Genomic DNA, 9,605 nt, shown 5'->3' on the forward strand with positions numbered 1-9,605 from the left:
TCTTCTTCTTCTTCTTCTTCTTCTCCTCCTCCTCCTCCTCCTCCTCCTCCTCCTCCTCCTCCTCCTCCTCCTCCTCCTCCTCCTCCTCCTCCTCCTCCTCCTCCTCCTCCTCCTCCTCCTCCTCCTCCTCTCTCTCTCTCTCTCTCTCTCTCTCTCTCTCTCTCTCTCTCTCTCTCTCTCTCTCTCTCATACTTTTTAATTTTCCCTTCTCTTTCATCACTTCTTTTCTCTCTCCTCTCTTTCTCTTTTCTCTTACTCTCCTCTTTTTTCTCTCTTTTCCTTGTTTATCCATTCTCTTTGCTTATATCTCTCCTCCTTTTTGTTCTCTCTCTTCTCTCACTCCTCTCTTTGCCTTTTTTGTTTTCTTCTCTCCTTGTTTGTCATTGCTTTTCTCTCTTCTCTCTTTTCCTTCTCTCCCTATGATATATTCTCTCTCTCTCTCTCTCTCTCTCTCTCTCTCTCTCTCTCTCTCTCTCTCTCTCTCTCTCTCTTCTTTTCTTCTCTCTGTGTATCTCTCTTGGTTTTTTGTTCTCTCTCCCTCTTTCCCTCTCTCTCCTCATTTTTATTTTCCTCTTTCCCCGTCCTCTTTTTTCCTTTTCTTCTCTCTGTATCTTTCTCTTGATTTTTTATTCACACACTCTATCCTCATTTTTTCTCTCTTTCTTTCTCTCAAGTTTTTTTCTTGCTCTCTTTTCACTATATATTTTTTATTGTCTCCAATTTTCTTTTTCTCTCTCCTCCCCTCTCTCTCTCTCATTTCTTCACTTCTCTTTTGTCTCCTTTTTCTCTCATCCTTTTCCCCCCTCTTTCCTCCTTTTTCTCTCTCATCTTTCCCTCTCTCTCTCTCTTTTCTTTCCTTTCTCCTCTCTTATTTCTCTCCCCTATTTTTCATTTTTTTCTTTTCTCTCCCTTACTTTTTCCTTCTCTCTTAATCTTTTCTCTCTCCTCTTTTCCCCCTCTCATCTTTTTTCTCCCTCTCTCTCTTTCCTCTTTTCTTTCTCTCCTTTTTTCCCTCTTCCTCTCCTTTTTCTTTTCTTCTTGTTTCTCTCTTTCCTCTTTTTTCCTCTCCTCTTTTTTCTTTTCTTTTCTTTTCTTCTTCTTCTTCTTCTTCTTCTTCTCTCTCTCTCTCTCTCTCTCTCTCTCTCTCTCTCTCTCTCTCTCTCTCTCTCTCTCTCTCTCTCTCTCTCTCTCTCTCTCTCTCTCTCTCTCTCTCTCTCTCTCTCTCTCTCTCTCTCTCATTTTTCTTTTTCTCTTTCTTTCACTCTCAAGTTTTTTTCTTTCTCTTTTTTCTCTCTATATTTTGTCTCTATTTTTCTCTTTCCTCTTCTCCCCTCTCTCTCTCTCTCTCTCTCTCTCTCTCTCTCTCTCTCTCTCTCTCTCTCTCCTCTTCTCTTTTCTCTTAAAAACTAAATTTAAAAATATTTTAAAACTACTTAATTAAAAGAGAAAATAAGATTTAAAAAGTGAGGGAAGTCTAAATTAAAAATTAAGAACCTTTAATAAAAGAGAGAGAGAGAGAGAGAGAGAGAGATTGACACAAAGAGAGAGAGAGAGAGAGAGAGAGAAATGATTAATTAAAAGGAAAATAAAATTTAAAAAATATTTTGAAAATATTTAATTAATAGGGAAAAATATTTTTAAAATGAAAAAAGTTTTGATTATAGTATTTAATTTAATTAAAAATGATTAATTAGGGGAGAGAGAGAGAGAGAGAGAGAGAGATGATTAATTAAAAGGGGAGAAAGAGAAGTTTCATTTAATTAAAAACTTTAATTAAAAGAGAGAGGGAGGGTAATTAAAAAGGGGAGGTTTGGGAAGGGGAGTAGGTTTGGGGAGCCCTCTAGATGTCTGAGGTTTCATGAATTTACAATCAAAATAATAAATTAGTATAGATATACAAACATATGTACATATACATATATGTATAAATATAAAGTATAGATCTCAAGACAAATATGAATATCAATAATATATATATGTATTTGTATTATAAATATGTATATACATCAGTTTTGGTTAACAACCATTAGGATTTAGGTGACTCCTTGGGATTTTGGTTATACTATTATATTATCCTTAAAAATATCATATTAATATGTACACACACACACACACAAGTTAAAATTAAATATAACATAAATTTAATTATGCAATGTATGCCTATATTAATGTATACACGATGTAATTGTATACAACATTATCATAATTATTATGTCAAAAAATTAATATTAATAATGATAAATAATCATATGTATTAATATTATACTATAACATATTTTCATATACTTACAGTATAATTAATAGTTCTTAATCTCTCGTACATATTAATGCAGATATTGTGATTGCATATTATATTATAATAATTGTTATACTAAAGAAGTTTCAAGAATATATACTCACATTCTCTCTCTCTCTCTCTCTCTCTCTCTCTCTCTCTCTCTCTCTCTCTCTCTCTCTCATATAAGTAATATAATGTATATTATAATATAATTATAATTATAGATATACGTGATAATTTTAATGTAACATAATTATTATAACTTTTATGCATATTACGTATTATATACATTATAATATATAACTTATATTTAATTTACAACACACGTGTATATACAGCATAATATAATTATAGATATACATAATAATTATGTTATAAGTTCTGTAAAATATATTATGTATTATAATATGACATATTACTGTTATATATAATGTAGTATGTATATCATTTATTATACATATTATAGTATATAACATATATTACTATGATACATAACACCTTATATATAAGGTATTATATCTTTGATTATATATAACATATTATATAATTATTATATATAATGCGATTATTAAATATGCGAATATATATATCACTAGTTCAGATGTGGTGCTTGTGATCTCAACTAGTGAGAGCAATAGGAGATAATACAAAAGCAAGACAAATCCTTGAACAGTTGTACTGATCTTACAGTAATGATAAAGGAATACTGCAAGGGACACCAAGCTTAGGGGCCACCTGCCTTTGTATTCTGGTGTGTCCGCCTTTGTATTCTGGTGTGTCCGGGCATTCCTGCTCCACCATTTATTCCAATTTTCACTGCTGGATTTGTGTTTTAAGGAAGGATCTTGCAAAGTTGATGTTTACTGCCCTTTGATTCACCCAAAGGCCGGTTTCTTTGTATAAGTTAAAAGGCAACAGCAGATGTATTAATAGCATCAGCTAGCAAGCAGTTGGCTCTTACCCTCCAAGAGTATTCCCTTTGCAAACCCTTTAGCTTGTTTAATACAGGCCAACGTTGAGATCAAAGATTCTTTGTTGATCTAGTGTGCCTCTTGCTGTCGGGCTCTGTAAAGAAGTGCCAATCCTGGACTTACGTATTCTTCTACGTGCTCAGTTTAGTGATAACTATTTAGATGTACAAGCTGGTAAGTTGTTCCAGACAGGATAGGGAAAAATCTATATATACATTGTTTGGATTGGAGCTTTCCCATTCACCAAGCTTTTAAGCTACTTTTGAATGCTGGTCTACCATAGTTAAATGTAGTTTTTATTCATCTTCAAAATGGTGGGTGGACAGGTTGGTTGCTTGCAACCTATGTGTTATCTAACCTCCATGCAACAGTCTATAACATGTAGTCCCCTCTCTAAATTATTGCAGTCTCACAATTCGTAAGACACAAATTACTCTTACAGCTTGTTAAACTTAAATAATATTTATTTACAAAACCAAAACATTCTAACTCATTCTCCTCGTCTTTGGAGACCAAGTCTACATTAGGCACATAGCCGGCTTCATCCAGATGTGAAGTAAGAAATTCCAACGTTTCAAATATCTCCCGACTTTGATCGGTACCCACAACGAATTCATGCAGCTTCTTGTCTACCTCAACTGATGCACTACCCGGCTTCTTCTTTGCACCAGCACATATTCTCATCTCCTCTAACCTGTTTGCATCATCCCATTGGCCCACGTTTGCATAAAGGTCTCTCATCAGCAAGTATGCAGATGAGAGTTCTTGATTTAGCTTAACCAGCTGCTGAAAGCATTTTTGCCCTAGTTCCACCTTGCCATATACTTTGCAAGCAGTAAGCAGCACTTTTAAGATTATACTACTGGGAGGGCATTTCATTGCTGCAAGAAGCCTTTCCGCCTCATAAACATGTCCAGACCTTGCAAAGAGATCAATCATACAAGCATAATGTTCCAATGATGGTTCAATTTCATGTGCTCTCATCAACTTAAAATACTCCTGGCCCTTGATGATCAGGCTGGCATGGCTACATGCAGTAAGTAGACATGTGAATGTAATGGAATCTGGCTTCACTCCCTGCTTTTGCATCTCATTGAAGCACTGTAAAGCCATGTGGCCTGCATGGTTTTCACCAAATGCCCTTATCATTGCAGCCCAAGGAGCTGCATCTCGATCTGGCAATCCATTAAACACTTGATGTGCTTCTGCAAGTGACCCACATTTCCCATACATATCCAACAGTGTGCTGCCCACATGAAGTTCTGCTTCCTCTCCCCTCTTAATTAATTCATCATGTATCTCTCGTCCTGTTTCTACAGCTCCTGTAGTGCTACAAGCTTTCAAGCTGCAAACAAATGTGACAGAACTGGGAGATACGCCTTCCAGCTGCATTTGTTGAAAACAGTTGAGTACTTCCCTCCCACGCCCATGCTCAGTGTATCCTACAATTAGAGCATTCCATGAGACTGCACCCCGGACTTGCAGCCCATCAAACACATGTTGTGCTTCCGCAAGTAAACCACATTTTCCATACATATCCACTATTGTACTCCCCACATTAAGCTCTCTCTCTACCCCCCTTTTGGTTGCATCAGCATGAATTTCCTGCCCTGTTTCCAAAGCTTGTATAATGCTGCAGCCTTTCAAGCTGCAAACAAACGTGACAGAATCTGGACATAAGCCCTCTAAACACATTTGTTGAAAACAATTCACCGTTTTCTCACCTAATCCAAGTTCAGCATACCCTACAATCAGTGCATTCCACAAGACTGCATTGCGAAATGGTAGATTATCAAAGATTGCTTGTGCTTCAACAAATGAGCCACATTTGATGTACATAGTCATCAGTGTGCTACTCACATAGACATCGCCTTCTGATCCCCTTTTGACTACTTCAGTATGCAATTCTTGACCTGTACCTAAATTTCTTTCACTTCCCAAAGCCCTCAAGCCGCAAAAGAATGTTACAGAATCAGGAGAAAAACTTCCTAGCTGCATTCGGTCAAGACACCTCAACACCTCCTCACCAAACCCATGCTCAGCATATCCAGTGATTAATGTATTCCATGGGACCACACCTTTATCTGGCAGCCAGTTAAACACGTGATGTGCCTCCTCAAGAAACCCACATTTGATGTACAAATCTAGAAGTGTACTACCCATATGAAGCTCATTTTCCAAACCTCTTTTTATCACTTCAGTATGTATTTCCTGGCCTGATTCTAATGATCCAATGGTGCTGCAGGCTTTCAAGCAGCAAGCCAACGTTACTAAATCAGGACAAATGCCTTCCAGCTGCATCTGTTGGAAAGTATTCAGCACTTGCTCACTACATCCATTTTCAATGTAACCTCCAATCAGAGCATTCCATGAGACTGCACCTCGATCTAGGAGCTTGTCAAACACTCCGCGAGCTTCTACAAGCGCCCTGCATTTAATGTACATATCCACAAGTGTGTTGCCAAGATTGAGCTCTTTTTCCAATCCCCTTTTGCTTATATGAGCATGTATTAACCGTCCTGATTCTAGACCTCTAGTGATTCCACAAGCTTTCAGGGCACAAATGAACGTGACAGATGCTGGTGATATACTCTCCAACTGCATGGTATAGAAAGATTCCAATGCATCCTCACCTAGCCCATGCTCAACATAACCTGATATGAGAGCATTCCATGAGACAGCACTCCTAGCTGATAGTTTATCAAACACTTGCCGTGCTTCTTCCAGCAACCCACATTTCCCGTACATATCAACCAGTGTGCTTCCCACATAAAGATCCCTCTCCACTCCCTTCCTTATCACTTCAGCATGTATTTCTTGGCCTGTTTCTAAAGCTCCTATGACACCACAAGCTTTCAAGATAGAAAAAAATGTGACAGAAGCAGGTGAAATGCCCTCTTTCTCCATCTGATGAAAACAATTCAAGGCTTCCTCCCCAAATCCATACTCAGCATACCCTGCAATAAGTGCATTCCATGAGATTGTACCTCGTGCCGGTAGCTGATTCAACACATGTCTTGCTTCTGCAAGTGAGCCACATTCAGTGTAAGTATCCACGAGTGTTGTACCAACATATAACTCGCTTTCCAGTCCCTTTTTGCTTATTTCAGCGTGTACAATTTTGACTGTTTCTGAAGCTTGTTTGGTGCCACAAGCTTTCAAGCTGGAAATAAATGTGACAGAAGCAGGGCATACACCCTCCACCTGCATTTTTTGAAAACAATTGCCCACTTCTTCACAAAGCCCATAGTCAGCATACCCTGCGATCAATGCATTCCATGAAGCTATATCTCGCGTTGGCAGTCTGTCAAACACTTGATGAGCTTCTGCAAACAGGCCACATTTGCCATACATGTCAACAAGTGTAGTGCCCACGTATAGATCCCTTCCCAATCCCCTCTTGACAGTTTCAGCATGTAAGCCTTGACCTACTTCTGAACTTTGCATAATTCCACATGCTTTCAGACTGCTAGCAAAAGTGATAGCATTAGGAGATAAGCCATCCAATTGCATTTGTTTGAAAGAAACCAGCACTTCCTCTTCAAGTCCAAGTTCAACATAACCTGTGATTAGTGCATTCCAAGCAACCACATTTCGATCTGACAATCCATCAAACACTTGGCGTGCTTCTCTGAGTAAACCAAATTCAGTGTACATGTCCACCAATGTGCTACCCACATGAAGCTCTCTTTCCAATCCTCTTTTGGTCAGTTCAGCATGCAAGTCTTGGCGTAGCCCAAAAGTGTCACGTGTGCCACAGGCTTTTAGGAGGCAAACAAACGTGACTGTGTTCGGACAGATGCCCCGGAGCTGCATTTGATGAAAACAGTCATCTGCTTCCTCCCCAAGCCTATGTTCAGCATATCCAGCGATAAGGGCATTCCAAGAGACTGAATCTTGAACAGGAAGCTTGTCAAACACTTGGCGTGCTTCTACATGTGAACCACATTTGCCATACATATCCACAAGTGTGTTGCCAAGGGCCACTGCATTGCCACCAGAAATATCACATTCCAAGCCCCGTAAGAGTAATTCTACGTGAATCCGCCGGCCTATCTCTGCATCCCTCAGCCTAGTGCAAGCATTGAGCAAGGCCAAGTAAGTACACCTGTTAGGCGGTACACAAGCTTCATCTTGCATCTTGTGGTAGAGACCAAATGCACGTTGCGGCTCACCTCGACTGACATAACCAGAGATGAGAGAAGTCCACGAATACTCATTGTGACAGGGAAGCCTATCAAAGACATGGCGTGCGTCCTGCAAACTGTCACATTCCACCAGCACAGGGACAAGGTAATTGCCCAGAATTGGATGTGTTTCCAGCTCATGCTCTTGCAAGTAGGAATGCAAGCGCTTGGCTTCATTCAGATCCTTCTTCTGTCTGCACCTATGGAGAATACTGATCCAGTTTTCCAGGGATGCAGGCAGCTCCGTCTGCATCACTAGGTGCGTCCACAGCGCAGAGGAGCAACAAGGCTCCAACGCATCCTTCTGCGGGGAGACATCGCGCAGAACTGCAGGCTCATACACAATCTGATAACAGACTCAGGACACGGAAATGCCAGTGGCTGCTGCACACTATCATAACAAGGGGGGAAGGGAAAAGGGATGCTAGTTCACATGTCTGTCACCATGAAACGTACCCGACCTCCCGACATGACTCCACCGAAGCAGAAAACAGACTGGGAAGAGTCGCCGGGATGTGCAATTGCATGTAAAGGTATTTAAAACGTCAAATGCGCACATTCGAAGGTTTTCTCTTTACGAGGTAAAATGCCCACATTTGAAGGTTTTATTTTGAAATCCTTCAAATTTTGAAGGTTCACTCACCTCCTCCTTTTAGTCTAAGAGGTAAATTTCAAATGTTAAAGGTGAGATTACACTAAATCTAACTTTTTTTAAAGCACCTGTTGTGCCATACTAGGGACTTCCAAAGAGTAGAGCGAGCCTTGGTTGTGCCACACTAGGGAGTGAGGGTTGTGCCATGCTAGGAACTTGCAAGATGAACAACTTGATGTCATGTACACGACTTCCCTAGAGAAGGTTAACTTGAACACACATGAAATGGCCCCACCTTGAATCATGTCCACCATTCAACCAAGTGTTTGTTGAATCGTGTCCACCATTCAAGGTTAACTTGAATCATGCCCTAGGCTAATCAAGGTTTTCATTGGCATTGTGTTGACAAAGTGTTTATTGGACAATACCTATGTATAAAATGGTCAGTGACTTTGGTCAATATTTGAGAGAGACCAATTAATCCATTTCCATTTGATTATGATTTGCAACTTACTCAAAAACATGTTTCTAGGCAATGAGTCTATGTTCAGGCATTGGATGAGTGTTTGACTCTAGTCAACATTTGCAAGAGATCGTATTTTTCCCCATTGAAAGAATGATGCTATTTAATGTGGGAGGGCTTGAGGATGTAGATGCTTTTTAGGTCTCATCAAGGTGAATTTTTTGTACACTTCACAAAACTTGTAGTATGAGGTCGACATTAATCATGGGGTGAATGTCAAGATAACTTTTGAGTGCTTAACATCATGAATTGGAGCTTGTTCAAATATTGGCATTGGATAGAGCACCCTAGAACCATTTATGTTGGTATGAACCAAGGGGTTAATAGTTTTCCACCTCCTTGTGCCAACTCATCCTTGCCATAGGTCATATAGTTAAAATGTTGAAGTAGTGAGGTAGTCAACAAAATAGATTCAAAGACAAAACGATCACATAGAAGGAAGATATTTCCTTCAACAAAACTATTTTAGATCATTAGGGGATGCTAGTGACTCTATGATGATGCAAGGTGAAAAAGAGACAATAAGAGAGAAACCACATGAAGAAAAGGTATCAAAAGGTGAAAGAGAAGCTAGACATGTAAACTAAGTCAAGAAGAAGAAGCATGAGCATTATTCCACACAAAAGTTTTGCCAATAAATTTTACCACTATGTTTAATTATTTTTTAGTATCACAAATTACCTTTAAACCTAAGCATCAAGCTCTCTACCATGCAACTTTTTAAACTTTATGGGCAAATGATGCAAAGGCCAAGGCTAAGAGCCTAGCATTGTACACATACAAGATAGGCCAAAAGGCTAAGTGTAAGTGTGGAAATGCTATTCAAACTTGTATATACTAGCATTCTTTGCCCACGTGCAATGTTATCACATGAAGCTATCGCAAGAAGGCAACAAACAAAGTTGCATGCTACTGCATGGTAGCTTCACTCGCAATACATTTATCCTCTTTCTCTCTCCTCTTTTTCCAATCTCTCCTCTCTCTCTCTCCTTTTATCACTCGTTCTATCCCTCTCTCCTATCTCTTCTTCTCTCTCTAACCTTTTCTCTCTCTT

The 9,605-nt window shown here is 39.2% G+C and overlaps 1 protein-coding gene across 1 annotated transcript; it reads right to left on the reverse strand.

Moving 5' to 3' along the window:
* Nucleotides 1–2,916: 2,916 nt before the first annotated feature.
* Nucleotides 2,917–7,964, reverse strand: LOC148009640 (pentatricopeptide repeat-containing protein At2g33680-like). Its single transcript, XM_087673112.1, has one exon. The coding sequence runs from the start codon at nucleotides 7,687–7,689 to the stop codon at nucleotides 3,643–3,645; it is 4,047 nt and encodes a 1,348-aa protein (XP_087529238.1). The 5' UTR covers nucleotides 7,690–7,964; the 3' UTR covers nucleotides 2,917–3,642.
* Nucleotides 7,965–9,605: the final 1,641 nt, after the last annotated feature.

The sequence above is a fragment of the Lygodium microphyllum genome, chromosome 30, assembly GCF_053477565.2.
Source record: "Lygodium microphyllum isolate KBCC chromosome 30, Lygodium_microphyllum_v1.1.10, whole genome shotgun sequence".
Lineage (NCBI taxonomy): Eukaryota > Viridiplantae > Streptophyta > Polypodiopsida > Schizaeales > Lygodiaceae > Lygodium > Lygodium microphyllum.

Bases quoted from the DNA above. Each gene is read 5' to 3' on its own strand.
- LOC148009640 (XM_087673112.1), bottom strand. From the start codon at position 7,689: ATGCAGACGGAGCTGCCTGCATCCCTGGAAAACTGGATCAGTATTCTC.